Source organism: Haliotis rubra, unplaced genomic scaffold (genome assembly GCF_003918875.1).
Source record: "Haliotis rubra isolate DU_JTF1 unplaced genomic scaffold, ASM391887v1 Scf12, whole genome shotgun sequence".
Lineage (NCBI taxonomy): Eukaryota > Metazoa > Mollusca > Gastropoda > Lepetellida > Haliotidae > Haliotis > Haliotis rubra.
The window spans coordinates 2,684,248-2,702,044 of record NW_025765114.1 but is presented as its reverse complement, the minus strand read 5'-3'; the positions used below and the strand labels follow the sequence as shown (position 1 = coordinate 2,702,044).

General features: G+C 40.2%; 1 protein-coding gene across 2 annotated transcripts in view; it reads right to left on the bottom strand.

The window, feature by feature from the left end:
• LOC124262554 (short transient receptor potential channel 3-like) overlaps positions 1–17,797 on the bottom strand; it is a 215,569-nt gene that overhangs the window by 111,774 nt on the left and 85,998 nt on the right. The window contains exon 1 of one of the 2 annotated variants that reach the window (XM_046697070.1): positions 536–700. The exons of the other annotated variant lie outside the window; for it this stretch is intronic. Coding sequence (XP_046553026.1) covers positions 536–614 — 79 coding nt within the window. The 5' untranslated portion in view covers positions 615–700. Of the gene's footprint in view, positions 1–535; positions 701–17,797 lie in introns of those variants that run through there. 2 annotated transcript variants of the gene reach the window in all.

Genomic DNA, 17,797 nt, shown 5'->3' with positions numbered 1-17,797 from the left:
CCACTGTCTTGAATCTGTGTTAGTAAGTAGCAGTAATTACAGTATCGACTGAGATAAAGTTCTTGGTTTGATTTAAACATATTTTATTCACAAATGTGAAAGGGATTGGGGACAGGTTATCCAACTTAAAATAACCGCTCCCTAATATTTACATACATACAATTTCAATTATATACATCTAAGGAAAGAATACAGAGAAGAGAAAGGAAAGTAAAAGAGAGAAGAGAGGAAGGGACACGACTTATGTGATCACTCGTGATCACTGATAAAGTTCTTCATCAGTATGACAGGCTTTCTTTTCATAGGAGTGCTATGAAGGATAAATTGTTAGTCAGGACACATCGATCATAAATATAAATGTTGACTCGGAACGTCGCCGTATCGCGACCACCGGCATTCGTTTATCCAGAAGAAAGCCCCTTTAGATAGGCATGACAATATTCAGTACAACTATTTCTTATGCTTATACCTTTAAAGAATGCACGCTTTCTGAATAGTCTGAAAATCGGGAAACAAAACCGTATGTCAAACCTACCTGAATTACTATCAAATCGGCGGAGTTTTTCATAACGATATTCTTTCCAACTCCCACTATTCGAAGATTTCCAAGACATCGAAGGCAAGCGTATGTATCCCCTCAGAAACACGGAAACTCCATATTCCTTTGGAGTGAACAAGTTAAGGAACCATTATGCCAGCTGGAAACTCAGGAGAGGGAGATTAGGAATAACAGCACTACTCTCGTCTGCCCGCTCATGCTGTTGGCTTTGAACACTTGTAAAGTTTGCCACCTCTAATATCCTCGTACCACTGTCGATACTCCTTATCCCCGAAGCAATGTACACAGACTGGCTATATGTCAACTAGCCACAGCTGTGGTGCGATAGGTTAGTTCTTGTTGATTCTGATATTTACGATCAGAGCTTATCTGCTGCTGTGTCCGCTACAGCTGTTTAGAAACGGATCGTTTGAATTGTGTCGCCGTTCTAGAGCAGACGACATCCCCTTGCGCATGCGCTCCACATACAACCTCCTGTTGCTGTTCGCAAATTGAAGGTAAGGCGCTGAGCAATCCCGTCAACAAATCCTTCTGTTAGCATTCAGATGATGCTATGCGAGCAGAACCAATCCCGGGGACTTGTGTTTGATACACACAAGCGTGAAATATTAGGCACATATGGTTACTTTATTCAGAATGGCTGAGGAACCAAGTGTATTTGCCATAATAATCGATATATGGCCATAACTTAAGGAGAGCCACGATTCAGCTGCAGGGTTTCTTAATGACGAGGTTGTGTGTCTGCGGAACCTCCGGACTAAGCGGGGGGAGGCACGTAACTATCTGACGCAGGAATCGGAGCTGGGATGTACTATTACCTGATCGAATGTTGATCCAAGCTTTGACTAGTTTGCGTGAATTTAGAATATGAGGGAAGAACTGGACATCTCACGGACAATTAACCCGGAGACTGACCAATCAATGATTAGATCAATACGTTAATCGCCTACAAGTTTCGATTTGTAGAAGGTGGAAGATGGGGAATTGTTGCGGATGTACCACATTACAGCCGGGAACGCCAAAATTAGAGCTTGATGGGACTCATGAACGTGCACAGCTTCATATCCAGCACAGATTATTGGTTCGATATGCCATGTAGTGGTCCTTGCTGTGTGGTCTACGTAACTTCCGGGTTTCATTACTCTAATTGGCCGCTGCGTATGGCTGATACCGTCTTTAAATTACACATTCATTGCGCCAGCTTGCTTGATGTTATCAATAAATCATGACAAATGCAGGCGATCAATGCAACAACATATAATATCAAGCTAGTGTTCTTTCTGTTGATATGGCCTTTTTCACAAATGTATTTATTGATTAGGAGTCTCATTCAATTTTAAAAAATAAAATCGAACAATAATGAGATGTCGCGCTGAAAAAACCGCGACTGCGTCCAACAGAGTCATCTGTTCAGCATAACCTTGATATTCGTAGAAACTCAAAAATGCGTGTATGTAATGACTCGTTAACACACTACGTTTCATGATAAAATAGTAATTCGTGTCCGAGGTAAATTTATTTTGTTTAAACATTTTATTTTTCATATTACGAATTATTTCCGCCACAAAGTTGCTGGTGCGAAATTCAGTGTTTTCCGCCCTTACATACTACTGTACGTTAACAACGACATCCATGAACTAAAAGTTCTTTTCCCATGAAGATCCGGGTTAGAATTGATCCCAGCAACCAATGCCATGTCGTTAGAGACAACTAACGAGATCGGGTGGTTAGGCTCGCTGACTTGATTGACACATGTCATCGTATCCCAGATGTTTAAGGTCGATGTTCATGATGTCATCACTAGATTGTCTGATCTGACTCGATTATTTAGTCAAATAGCTGGAATATTGCTGAGTGCAGCGTTAAACAACACATTAAACGTTCTTCTCAGGCCTACTTTCGTTTTCGTCCTACAACGATGACGCCTAAAGGTATCTCCACTCTTGTTTGCTCAAACTGGTACCATAGGTCATGACGCAGCTGTGTCAATATAAGTAGACTTAAACATTATTAAGTAAACAATGCGGCAAGAGTCTGTTAATAGACATATAGGTGAGAGCTATGAAAGTATCACAAAACTTATGGGTGAGAGCTATGGAATTATATATAGTACTAATATTGCAAGCGTTCAGTCTGAACTGCATATTTGTTTAAGATTACTTTTGTATTCTGCCCGACGGTTGTCCTTTATATCGACTTTCTGGAGTTTGTCTCATCTCCTATAAATACGTATAGGCCTGTCTTTCCATGATATGGTCAATAAGTCCATCTCCAAGACTGCTCCTTCTTCTTCCATCTTGTCACATTCCAGAGCCCAAAGGACATGCCAATATCTGGAAAAGGATCTAGGTTTCCTTTCAGTGTTGATTCTCCCTTGGCACAAAGTTCAAGAACATGTAAAGGAGGTGAGTAAGAGGTGTTGGGGATCTGTGTTGTAGATGCCAGGGGGGTTAAGCAATAAGTGTTAAGAACACAGCGACAAGCAGAAATATAAAGGAGTAAAAGAATCGTTCTGAAGCATTCCTCTCTTAACAGAAAAGGGTTCCGACGTCAGCACCTGGCCCTTCCATTACATATCACAGAGTCCACGGAATTATTACAAACAAGTAATCGCTTGAAAAAAAACAAGTAATCGCTCGGAGGGGATCAATACCTTCCACTGATCCCAAAATCCATTCATGAGGAAGAAAATCATAAGCTTTCCCATCCAACACATTGAGAGGTTACAGTGTTAAGTGTGTGCCTCTTCAATGATAATGTTTTAACCAAAACCCCAACACCCCCTTAGACTGCTTTCTTTTCCATATAACAACGTACGGCATATATATAACAATGTACGGAATATATATAACAACGTATGGAGTGCAGCATGATGACACAGGATCTGTAAGACGCCCAATTTATATTTTTTACTAAGCATCTGCACATGTACTTTGGCGGAAGTTATATTAATATCGTTGTTGTTATATTATTTCTGTTCAAACAGATCTTTCTATTTTCCATGCTCATTTTAGAGAAATATATTCCACCAGTGGCATAGAGGCATTCGCATACGGGCAACATGAAATGAAAGATCAGATGGCGGCAGTGAGAGAATCTGAACTGTAAATAAGTGCATGAGGTAAGTAAGGCGTTATAACGAGGTCAGACTGACCCCAGACGGTACTTGTTAACAGCAAGTAACTAATGTTCCCTTGAAGATTTACAGAATCAATCGCAAGATGTTTTGCTCTTGTACGTCTGCAGACGGAACGCATTAGCACAAGAGATTTCAGAAGGAATATCCAATTTTTGTTGTCCATTCAGGCAATATGACCATAAATTGATCGATAATGAAAACACTGACTTTGAACCGCATAATTTAATGAGCAAATACAAGACATATTGGGCCGTTTTTGAGCAGAGAGGTAGAGTTTTCATTATTTGACAGAAGCTTTCCTTGATATAGCTGTACCTTGCTTGTGGTCACGATTCATTGGCGGAATATAGTGTCACATTGCGTCAAAAATATGCACTTTGACTTTCCTATTGCTCCACTCAATACATTATCCTGCTACCAGTGTAAGAAGGGCGTTGGAGTAGCGTAGTGGTTAAGGCGTTCGCTCGTCACGCTGAAGAACCCGGTTCGATTCCCCACATGGGCACATTGTGTGAAGCCCATTTCTGGCCTTGATATTGCTGGAATATTGCTAAAAGCGGCGTCAAACCCAACTTACTAACTACTCACTAATGTAAGAAATGATTATCTCCACAACAGCATTGTCACTGGCGTGTATATTGCCAATAGCGTAACAAGAAGAGTATGTAATGTGGAAAATCAAGCGAATTTCCTTGGCTAACATGACGATGACTCACAACGTGTTCTATCAAGGCAAGGTACCACATGCCAATATGTAACATCACACTTGTCATTTTATCGCGACCATGACTCACGTGTTCTATCAAGGCAAGGTACCACATGCCAATACCTAGCATCACATTTGTCGTTTCATCGTGACCATGACTCACGTGTTCTATCAAGGCAAGGCATCACAGGTCAATACATGACATCACACTTGTCGTTTTAACGTGACCATGACTCACACGTGTTCTGTCGTGGCATCAAAAGTGAACACCATAAATCATCTGTGTGACTTTGACACTTTTCAGATATTTGACATGTACCTTTTTCACAACATATTCAAATGCGTCGCTGAGGTCCATAACTCCATTAGTAATGCAAAATGTGTAACTATCTCATAAATATTTCAATAGAAAGGACCCTCAAAAACTGTTAAATATATAATATAAGTAAAGTTAAATAAATATTATACACTTTTGGTATCACAATGTATGTATGAATATCAACAGCTGTTTCAAAACCGTTTCGATGAATGTCCAATACATTCAAATGTTCAAAACATAACGTTTGCGAATGACTGTCTATTCTTATAATTATGTGAAAGTGAACACAATAGCACGATCTCACCACCTGCTACCACTGGCTGCATCAACGAAGAGAATGGAATAATAATTACAGGCAACGCTATCGATATACAAAGTGTTGTTTGTGTTAAAACGAGCATTTTTCCTATAAAGTATGTAAATGTGTCATACCGAAGTATTGTTATCACTGCTAAGGCAGTATCCAGATTGTAGGATGGTATCCAGTAGATGTAGGTCGTTGTTCACGCTGAGAATCACTCGTGCTCAGGTTCGAATATTTATAGTTGCCGTATCGTTCCTTGAATATTACTCTCTATTATGTAAAATATCATCTTTTGCTTAACACCTAAATGGCGATTGACGATCGATTACGGTATTGTGAATAATTCTGTTTATTACCGATATGGTGAAACATAACCAGTGTCATAACTATCATTTGTGCACATATCACTTTCGCCTAGCATCCATGGTTTCTGTATTTCGTCGTCTGTGACGTCATTAAACAATTGAACGTGAAGTAAATGAGGGCCATTACACTTGTTAACCATGTTTTACTGTACATGAATAAAATGGATAATAAAGAAAATATTACACTCGCAAGTGTGGCATAGGACTTATACGAAACAATATCAAATACAAAATTTCACTCTCGTTTCGTATAAGTGGTATGACACACTTGCTAGTGTAATAATCTCTATATATGCTGGGTTTTGTTTTGGGTTGTTTGGGTTTTATTTCTGTTTGTTCGTTTTGTTTTGTTGTTGTTTTGTTTTGTTTTGTGGGTTTTGGTTTGTTTTGTTGTTGTTTTGTTGTTGTTTTGTTTTGTTTTGTGGGTTTTGGTTTGTTTTGTTGTTGTTTTGTTGTTGGTTTGTTGTTGTTTGGGGGGGGTTGTTTGTGTGTGTGTGTGTGTGTGTGTGTGTGGTTGTTGTTGGGGTTTTTTTTGGGGGGGTGGTTTTTTTTGAAGGGGTGAGCTATGTTGTTGTTTATTTATGAAAATATAACAAGCATCATTTTGAAATAAATTACATGTAATTGAAAAAGTATGTGCATGAAAGAAGCTATTGCCAAGTTTCCATCTGTCCTGTCTTAATAGAGATACTTGGTTTAAACATATTTATTTCCAAAATAGGAACCGGATTGGTAAACAAGCAGTATGTTGCTTATCTGAATACCGCTCCAGAATACAGATAAATTATAGACATACCAATCGTGAGGAGAAAAGCATGATATTAACAAACAATAAACAATAGCTTTCTGGAAATGTTACAATAAAAAACTGTAATATAGCCGCTTATAACCTTAGAACCATTAGTGTCGGAAAATTCGTTTTTACTATTACAACACAAATCTGCCTGACAGTACAGTGAAAGAATGGATAGATTCTAATAATTCAAGATTACCTTTAGTAGATCCATTAGAGTGGCCATATAGTATTTATTTGATGTCAGAAATACTAAATGTAAGGTTGTCATGGAGATAGGTAATATCACAGGCTCACTGTTAAAAATCTTTTATTTCTGGTATAGTTTCAACAATGTGAGAGGGACAGTAGTGAGGTGAAATAGTGCTTAATGTCGCATTTTAGATTGTTTCACTTACATGTATATGGTGACATACGTGCATTTGTGTGTCTGTTTGTCCGGAATTTCACCGGCTGTATAGGGCTAGTCCATTAACACAGCCTACTGGGAGGTGTAACGTGTATACCACTATACTGCATAGCTGAACAGTCCTGGGTTTGTCCTTATAATGCCGAATGCCAGGCAAAGGTAGAAACATACAGAATCCCGTCTTCTAGTATAACATTGGTCGAATGGCTTCGTCTCTAAGAATATTTCAAAGTTCTCTGTAGGTTTTGGATTTTGTTGTTTTGTGTAAGATGTGCTCCTCGCCAAAATTGGAAAAAAATTGTTTTTATGTCTTGAAATGAAGTAATTACTGTGTTGAATTGTTCAGACAGTTAAATAATGACAGAATCTCTAGCCTAAAGAGAAATGGGAATATTCTGTCGTTTTGCTCGCAAAAATAGTTCAGTGCGTAAATGATCAAGCGACCTCTAAACATACAATGCTCTGGTACATTCCCAATTGTCTCGTTCGTTATAGCCTTCCACCATCTGCCCTGCATTCATATAAATCCACAGGGCCTTGCGGCCGAGGTCCGAAATCATACATTTCGGACATCAATCATAGGAAGCCAGTCAAACTTAATGACCTGTTTCAGCAGGCGCATATCAATAGCACCACTTGGTTATCGAGTGAGGAAAACACAAGCAACTGGACAAATACACCAGCCGCAAGTAAAGCAAGACAATTGCAGCCAGCGAATGACATGTGTAAGCAATGTGGAACCATATTATGTGTTACAACAGCAAACTTGTCATGTTGATGCCTGGTCTAAAGTGTAGTGTCTTCAATGTATCGTTGTCTGGTCTAAAGTGTAGTGTCTTCAATGTATCGTTGTCTGGTCTAAAGTGTAGTGTCTTCAATGTATCGTTACCTGGTCTAAAGTGTAGTGTTTTTTCAGTGTATCGTTGTCTGGTCTAAAGTGTAGTGTCTTCAATGTATCGTTACCTGGTCTAAAGTGTAGTGTTTTTTCAATGTATCGTTGTCTGGTCTAAAGTGTAGTGTCTTCAATGTATCGTTGTCTGGTCTAAAGTGTAGTGTCTTCAATGTATCGTTGTCTGGTCTAAAGTGTAGTGTCTTCAATGTATCGTTGTCTGGTCTAAAGTGTAGTGTCTTCAATGTATCGTTGTCTGGTCTAAAGTGTAGTGTCTTCAATGTATCGTTACCTGGTCTAAAGTGTAGTGTTTTTTCAATGTATCGTTGTCTGGTCTAAAGTGTAGTGTCTTCAATATATCGTTACCTGGTCTAAGTGTGTAAAGTGTAGTTTTCAATGTATCGTTGTCTGGTCTAAAGTGTAGTGTCTTCAATGTATCGTTGTCTGGTCTAAAGTGTAGTGTCTTCAATGTATCGTTGCCTGGTCTAAAGTGTAGTGTATCGTTTTTCAATGTATCGTTGTCTGGTCTAAAGTGTAGTGTTTTTCAATGTATCGTTACCTGGTCTAAAGTGTAGTGTTTTTTCAATGTATCGTTGCCTGATCTCTGGTCTAAAAGTGTAGTAAAGTGTAGTTTTCAATGTATCGTTGTCTGGTCTAAAGTGTAGTGTCTTCAATGTATCGTATCGTGCCTGGTCTAAAGTGTAGTGTCAATGTCGTTTTAATGTATCGTTGTCTGGTCTAAAGTGTAGTGTCTTCAATGTATCGTTGTCTGGTCTAAAGTGTAGTGTTTTTTCAATGTATCGTTGCCTGGTCTAAAGTGTAGTGTCTTCAATGTATCGCTGTCTGGTCTAAAGTGTAGTGTTTTTTCAATGTATCGTTGTCTGGTCTAAAGTGTAGTGTCTTCAATGTATCGTTGTCTGGTCTAAAGTGTAGTGTCTTCAATGTATCGTTGTCTGGTCTAAAGTGTAGTGTTTTTTCAATGTATCGTTACCTGGTCTAAAGTGTAGTGTCTTCAATGTATCGTTGTCTGGTCTAAAGTGTAGTGTCTTCAATGTATCGTTGCCTGGTCTAAAGTGTAGTGTTTTTTCAATGTATCGTTGTCTGGTTTAAAGTTGGTGTAATGTTGTATGCATAGCTGTCTGGTCTAAGGTATAGTGGGTTTTAATAAGCACACGTGACATCAAACATCACGAGCCAAGCATGAAAAGACAATTACTTTGTTCAATGGCCATTTTTTGTCCAAACATGTACGCTCTGGCACGGAGTAGGGTACATTTCACACACACTTTTCCATTAATCTATATGTAAAACCTTATACAGGTTAGGTTCCCATATCCTTGACAAATGCCCTTTTAATAGTATCGAAGTAATGTGAAAATATGGTAGGTTAGATATGATTCATTGTACACAAAAACATATTTATCACAATTATGCTTGATATTTATTACAATAAATTATTTATTCATCACAATTATACTTGAAACATATTAAACAGTTGGTCTCTCATATCCTGTTATAGCTGATTGGTGTTCCCACAATATATGACTTCTGCGAGTTTCATGGCGTTAGTGATATACTTTTATAGTCATTTATTCAGCGAATGGAGAATTATGGTAACACCTCTTCGCGATGCCAGTTTATCGATAAGTCTATATTCATGGAATAGATAACATATTTTTGGGGGCTGTGGGGTAGCCTAGTGGTTTAAGCGTTGGCTCGTCACGCTGAAGACCCGGGTTCGAATCCCCACATGGGTACAATGTGTGAAGCCCATTTCTGGTGTCCCCCGTCGTGATGTTGCTGGAATATTGCTAAAAGCGGCGTAAAACCAAACTCAGTCAGTAACATATTTATGACATTAAGTGATATGTATATAACAGTATTTTAAGCAGTATGATAGATTCCAACGACGCATGTGTTCACGGAAACTCCCCGCCATTACACCAGCTGTAGAGTGTATAGGTAATTACCAGAGTTTCTGATTCCAGTTCTGTTTCTCAAACGAGTTTTAAATCTTTCAATTTTGTTGACCGTTTGACGTTTTCTTTTCGTGGGACATTAACGTCAGAAAACAAATCATGATTCCATTAAAGCTGTCGAAAAGATAACCCTATCAATCTATTCAATCTGTAAAAAAAATTGTGCATGACATGTTACTAGCATATTTCGTTTAAGGTACGTCTATAACAAGGTGGTGTTTATAATTAGTTGTGACGGATGCACGCTTTGGAAGAGGAATTCAATAGAGACGTGATTAGAGGAATTCACAGGGGAGTTGAGGAGTGCTAATTTGATCGATGTAGTCTCAGTAAGAGAAGGAAAATAGGATAATAATACGACTTTCACACCAGAAATACATTTATTATCGAACGCATTTGAGGATGCCAAGATTTATAAACTTAACTGTTCTGCACTGTTTTAGTGGGGGCAAAGGTCATGCACAGAAAAGAGCGATTATGAAACACAAACTGGTATGTCATGCTTCAGTTGACGGCCTATACCACAGGGATCTGGAGGTTCCTGCCAGTTGTGTATTGAGTGAGTGAGTAAGTTGGGTTTTTAAGCCTCTTTTAGCAATATTCCAGCAATATGACGGCGGGGGACACCTGAAATGGGCGTCGCACAATGTGCCCACGTAGGGAATCGAACACGGGTCTTCATCGTGACGAGTGAACGCCTTAACGACTAGGCTACACCACCGCCTCCAGTTGTGTATTGTCGTAGGTCGGAGGGTTGGATGTCCACATGGCGGATGTAGTATTTTATAAGCGTTACAAGTTCACCCTAGCGGGATCTTTTTTAGACTATATTTGCTCATATGAAACTGCAGACATTGTTGGCCCGCTAATCTACTGCATTATAACTTCCGGTATCTGTCAGAATCCGTTTATTATGTGTTTGAACTTCAAACATGTCCAGTGGTCCATCACCTGTTGACATAACGACTTTACCCACAGGTTCACCGAGGTGGTTTAAACATCAGGCTGTGTGCCTTAAGCCTCCTACAAACATGCTGATACCCTGTGACATAAAATTTATATTACAGCGTTTTTATAACAATATTCCCTTACTCACGACAACACATATTTCTTAAAAAGGCTATAGTATGGCTTAGCTAAATAATTCAGCCATGGAACCACATTTCATTACATATACATGTATGCTTTTCAATATACACTCAGGGGCAAAAGAAACGATACCTTATTATTAAGGTTAATTAATAAAAGATGACAAAAGATAAACAGAAAATCAATGTTGTAATTAGAAGACAAATAGGTGAGGAGCATGGAAAATCAAATTTATTAATCGAGGCCAATAATTGTTTGAGATAATTGAAAAAAAAACAGATAAAATTCATATGTCCTGTATTCGATCACTCCAGTAAGATGAGATACGTCAATGTCTGTGACACAGAGACGCTCCTGTGAGTCAATATCGAGTGTGGTCACCACCGGCATCGATGCAGGCTCTAACACGACGTCGAATAGATGAGGTCAGTCGTCTGATCACGTGAGGAGGTATCCCGTTCCACTCCTCCCTCAAAGCTTGGATTAGGGTTTGTCTGTCCACTGGGGCGACCTGTCTGGCACGAATCTGTCTCCCAAGATGGTCCCACAAATGCTCAATGGGTGAAAGATCCGGAGAGCGTGATGGCCATGGCAGGACAACAACGTTGTTGGCGTTGAGAAATGAGTTTATTTTGGGTTAAACACGGTAGAGCTTGCCTACTGCAGTGAGCGTGTTTTGCACGTGCGAGTTGTGCAGAAGCCACGTGACGAAGGTGACGTGGTGAGATTGAATATGAGTTTAGCCATTCGAGGTCGTCGCACTACACAGCGAGCAGCTTTTTTCAGTCTACATTCTGCTATGAGTCGCCATTCGGTTTCCCCTTCACACCATTCGGAGGATTCTCATACACCTAACAAGAATAAGCAGCAGGAACCCATTGAAGGTTATGAAACATTTCAATTATTTAATGATTATATGGATTGCAAACTAAAGACATTTAAACGTGACATTATTGAAGAGAGTGAAGAAAGGTCATTCTCAGCGTTCAAAAGGGCTCATAAAGATTCAGAGATTCCTAATTTTAGGTTTAAAGGCAACCAACTTCAGTATAAATTTAATTCTGGTTATTTGGATAAGATTGACACTGCTTTCAGATATATTAAGAGCAGCAAGTATTCTGATTGTGTGGGTATTCTCCAAGATCTCTCTTCAGAAATCTCGAGGAGGAACAAGTATATCCGCTTAGCGGATCGTTCACCATCTGGCTGGGCCGTTGTAGCTGAACTAGAGGGAGACGATATTGACCCTTGGTCCGAGGAAGAACGTAGATTCGAGAAAGTCCTCCGTAAACGACGTGCGTCCTCGTTCCGGTCCAGAGGAAAACCTAGCTATGTTTCAACAAGCGCTACTGTGTCTTCTGCTAGCATGGTTGATGCTTCTAGGGAATCTACTGCCTGTCAGAACCAGCCTTTTCGTCCCATGGTCAAACGAGGTCCATCTCCCAACCAGCAGTGCTACTTCTGTGGAGGTTTCGGCCACTGGAGGATCTCCTGTCCTGCGGCAGCTTCACTACGTGCAGCCCAGTCAGCCAGCTCAGATTCAATACTGTCCAACCAAGTTGTCAAGAAGTAGAGAATTCACTTCAGGTCGAGTTTCTGTGGGAAGTTGCAGTTCCGATGTTCAGGTGCCAGCAGTCCACAAAACCAAGATACGACAGAGGGATGCTACCTGTGCTTCAGATTTTGACATTGATAATTCTGCAGGTTTAGGAGGTACTGACTTAGATTCTGAATTCATTCAACTAAGGTCTTACGAGTTTGAATCCAACACTTCGTGCATCGTGAAAGGCAGTTTAAAGAAGCATGTTTCCTTTTGGGTTAATATTGGAGCCCCTCAGTTTGCAATCGATACTATTACTCATGGTTATGTCATTCCATTTGTTGATAGTCCTCCTCCATCTTTTTCTAAAAATAACCAATCAGCATTGAGGAACGATACTTTCGTTGTACAGGCTATTGAAGAACTATTAAGAAACTCTTGTATCGTCGAGCTTGATAATCCCCCTTTAGTTGTTAATCCTCTTTCGGTAGCTACACAGCGTTCTGGCAAAAAGAGGCTTATCCTTGATCTTAGGTATGTCAATCAGTTTGTTTATAAAAGAAAGACTGTTTTTGAGGGCTATAAAACAGCGGTGGATTTTGTGCAAGATACAGGTTTTATGTTTAAATTTGATGTAAAATCTGGTTATCATCACATTGATATACATCCTAGTCAACAGCAGTATTTGGGTTTTGCTTGGAATGATAACGGCATTATTAGGTACTACTGTTTCACAGTTTTGCCGTTTGGGTTAACATCTGCACCTTACATTTTTGCATTCGTCCTCTAGTTACTTATTGGCGAAGGCAATCTGTTTATATTGTAGTGTACCTTGACGATGGCTTTGGCTATGCTAAATCGAAGGACTTGTGTTCTCTTCATTCAGACATTGTTAGAGATACTCTAGAACAATCAGGTTTTGTCGTTAATGTTGAGTCAGTATGGCACCCTGTTGCAGAGTTAGAGTGGCTTGGATTCACATGGAATTTAGATTCTAGTGTTCTTTCCATTCCTGTCAAGAAAATAGAAGATATAGTGTCCTATTTTTCAGCATTCACATCTGATTTGCCAAGGTTCACAGCAAGGAGTTTAGCTGCTTTAGCAGGGAAGGTTATAGCTCTTACTCCAGTGTTTGGCGATGTTTGTAGACTTTTCACAAGGCATATGTATTCGGAGGTACATAAGGCCTCTTCCTGGGATAGATTTCTTAGGTTAGAAAATTGTCATTGTGTGTATGAATTGCTGTTTTGGAGAGACAACCTGCGTAGTCTAAAACCAAGAGTGTTGTCTACTGTTATTCAACCTATGCTGTCTGTGTTCACAGATGCAAGTGACATAGGTTGTGGAGGTGATGTTGCAGATTCTTATCATGTTTCAATATGTGTGGGACTCTCAAAAGACACGTGGTAGTTCGACGTGGAGAGAAATGAAGGCCATAGAATTAGTTCTCATTGCATTTACCAGGGTTCTAAGTGGCAAGACTGTAAAGTGGTTTACAGATAGTAAGCCATGTTGTCGTGTAGCTTGATGTGGTAGTTCTAAACAGCATCTACAACAAGTTGCCACCTCCATCTTTGTGATAGTCAATCAGTACAACATAAGGTTAAAGTTCAGCTGGATTCCCAGATCAGAAAATGGAAAGGCTGATGCCCTGAGTAGATTTGAAGATTCAGATGATTGGGGAGTTACAGATAATGTTTTCAAACTCTTGGATGGAAGATGCGGGCCACATTCTGTAGATCGTTTTGCTAACCATTTGAATACCAAGTTAGAAAGGTTTAATTCCAGATCGTGGGTACCGGATACGGAGGCAGTTGATGCATTTACTCAGCAGTGGCATGGGGAGAACAACTGGGCAGTCCCTCTTGTACATTTGGTGTGTAAAACTGTACATTTTATCTTAGCGTGCAATGCTCCTACTACTTTAGTGGTGCCTATGTGGCCATCCGCTCCATACGCTGTTCCTGGAAGGTCAACCCAGAAATTTCATTGCAGATATGATTCAGTTCAGTGGCAGCAGCGCTGTCTCAGGTGGGAGCAAGCAGTCTATATTTAATAATTTCAAGGGGTTCGTGTTAGCTCTCAGATTTGACAATTGATTATATATCTTTTCAGGTATGTTTTCCGTTGGTATATGGAGAGAGAAAGATGCTCTGGTGCACCAAGATTTAGTTGACGTATCTACGAAAATGCCTGGTATAGTTTTAAAATCTAAAGCAGATACTACAGTTATAAAATATAGAAGAGCTTTGACATGTTGGAAAAAATGGGCCTCACGGTTTAAAGAAATAAGTGTTTTGCCTGCAAATTCTTTTCATGTAGGCTTATACCTTACGTCATTGATTCAGTCGGGTAAAATGTCTCCTGTTATTATGGAAGCTGTGTATGGTATAAGATTGGCGCACAGAGTGGCGGGTCTACCAGATCCATGTCAACATGACCTAATTAAGAACATTAAAGAGGCAGCTAGGAGATGTCACAGTGACCCTGTCAAGAAGAAAGACCCTATAGATGTTGGTATTTTGGAACGGTTAGTTGATAGATTTGGCAAAGAGGACTCTTCTCTTGTAGATTTAAGATTTCTGACAATGTCCATTCTTTCATATGCTGGCTTTTTAAGATTTTCTGAAGTTTCCGTAATTAGGCGCTCTGAGATGGATATGTTCGTATTTTCATAGAAAAGAGTAAGACAGACGTGTATAGAGACGGTGGATTTGTTGTGATTGCGGCGTTTGATTCCGAACTCTGCCCAGTGCATATGCTTCGCCGTTACATGTTATTAGCAAATATCAAAGAAGACTCCCATGAGTTCTTGTTCAGACAAGTGAATTATTGTAAAAAACAAAAGAAGTATGTTCTCAGAGGCAATAAGCCAATCTCTTACACGAGAACAAGAGAAATTTTCAGGGGAAAATGTAATGAAATAGGAATAGATGTGAACAGTTTTGGTTTGCATAGGTTTCGTTCTGGGGGAGCAACAGCCGCTGCGAGTGCAGGTGTACCTGATCTGTTGTTTAAGAGACATGGCAGCTGGGTTTCCGACACGGGAAAAGACGGATATGTTAAAGATGACATAAAAGAGTTGTTGAGTGTCACTTGTATGTTAGGCTTGTAAGTTTCCTGGGCTGTAATAAATAATTCTCGTTTCTTTGCCCTGTCTTTTAATTTCGGGCTGCGGTAGGCATTACCCGTGCGAAGTGTTTTGATGTACATGAATAAATAATTATGTTCGTTTGATCGAAGAGAATTAGAACATAAATGAGTTTATTTTAGGTTAAACACGGTAGAGCTTGCCTACTGCAGTGAGCGTGTTTTGCACGTGCGAGTTGTGCAGAAGCCACGTGACGAAGGTGACGTGGTGAGATTGAATATGAGTTTAGCCATTCGAGGTCTTCGCACTACACAGCGAGCAGCTTTTTTCAGTCAAGTGTATTGGAAGTTATGAAGGAAAGTTTCAGTATTGAATCTTTAATCCGTATGGAGGATTACAAGCCGAATGGTTAATGTGTGCAGTATTGCGATCTGTATCAGCAGTGAAGTACTAAGCTTCTGATGTAAGGTGAGGAGTGGTCCTACCTGGCGCGATCTGACATGACATGCAGCGACCTGGAGATGTGACCTGGAGATGTGACCTGGCCTGAAGCGGGGAATTATGTCGGGATGCAAGGAATTGGAGATGAGTACTTTAGGTTTTCTCATATTAACATAATTACATGTATAATTTACGTGTATAAATATTTAAAAATAAACTAAATAAATAAATATTTATAATATTGCGTAAACATCTGTAGTATACGTCATGTATGTGTAAGTAGTCTTTTCTGCTGTTGAACTTGTTTTGCAGGGATGGCTGGAGGTGCAGATACGTACTATAATAATCTGTCGGTTCTATGTATAATCTTTCTGCGCAATAAACCTGCTCGCCTGTGACCTGCGGTAGGCATTACCCATGCGAAGTGTTTTATTGAACATAAATATATAATTTATGTTCGTTTGATCTAAAGAGAATTAGAACATAAAGCCTTGAACACGTTAAGCTGTGCGACATGGGGCGTTGTCATGTTGAAATACGGTTCTTGGATTCTGTTGTAGGAAGGGTAGGAAAACTGGCCGAAGGACTTGGTCGATATAACGCTGCCCATTCAAATTCCCATCGATAATAACCAGATCTGTCTTTCGGTCACCACATATCCTTACCCACACCATATCGCCACCACCGCCAAACGGCTCAACCTCCTGCACGCAGCAACGTGCCGTCCGCCCTCCTCTGCGTCGATGCACTCGTGTCCTGCCGTCAGGTCTGTTCAGGAGGTATCTGCTCTCATCAGTAAACAAGACTCTGTCCCATTGTCTGCGCTGCCAACCTTGAACGATACGTGCCCATCTCACACGTCGACGTCGATGTAGGCGCCTCAGTGCTACACCACGGTAGGGTCTGTAGGCTCGGTTACCATGCTGACGAAGTCTCCTGGACACCGTCCTTCGGCTGATACGATGACCCAGCGCAGTCGATGCTGATGATGTCACAGTGAGGAATCGGTTGTGCAAATGCAGGGTACGCAAGTACCGGACTTCAGCTGGGGTCGTGACCCGAGGTCTGCCACTCCTTGGCCTGTTCTGTGTTCTGCCTGTCTGTCTGTAACGGGTAATCAGCCTGGTTATTGTAAGTCGGCTACAACCGAAGATCCTGGCGACGTGATTGTGGATAGCGCCAAGCTGGATCATGCCAATTGCCCTTTCTCTCTCTTCTTGCGATAATCTCGGCCTGGTCGCAAATGTAATCGTAAAATGTGGATGTCCATAAACATTTTCACGTGCTTTTATACCGAATATTTGTCACGTGTGTCATGCGTGCACGTGCACGAAACTATCGTGAATAAGTTAATTTTTCTGGGTTCTTGCTTTGCACTTGCATCGCTGTTTCATTGAGTCAGCTTTGCTGTGTTCAGTTGAATGTTTCTAGCCAAAAATACTCACAATATCAAAGTCCAAACACAAATTATCATTCTAAAAAGTTTGGTATCGTTTCTTTTGCCCCTGAGTGTATGCACCTACAAGAAGTAAGACAAAATATGTGAATACGTTTTAAAAACAAGAGTATGCAATAGTTTAGCCCTGCACGTCTTCAAAGAATTATTCCCGTGAAAGGTTTCGTTTCGGGGCTGTGGAAAGAGGGTTCATTTTGTGCAAGAGACACTAAATATGGCTGAGCTACCAGCTATAACCTAATTAATGCGCGGCAGGGGTGTTTACGTCACGGCCGCTCAAAGGTCAATGACAACGCAAACGTGGCGCTGTGTATAAGTTTGCAGTCAAATTAGCTATTCCCCTCGGGCAAATCCACGGGTATTGAAAAAAACAAAACTTCTTCACATGGAGAAGACCAAAAGAGCAAACACTTGAGAAGTGACGGTCTCATTGAAGGCGCCGTTCACATTCTGTCTCCCTCTGATGACCTTGAGAAGCCCAGTTAGTAATTATACTCGGCCTATGGAGGATGTAATAACTATTCATGTTCTCCTATACTCAATCTCCACTAGTAGATCGGCTATCCTTTTTTTCTCTAATAGATCGGTTATCCTTTTTTTCTCTAATAGATCAGTTATCCTTATTTCTCTAATAGATCAGTTATCCTTTTTTCTCTAATAGATCAGTTATCCTTTTTTTCTGATATATCAGTTATCTTTTTCTCTCTAATTTATTGGT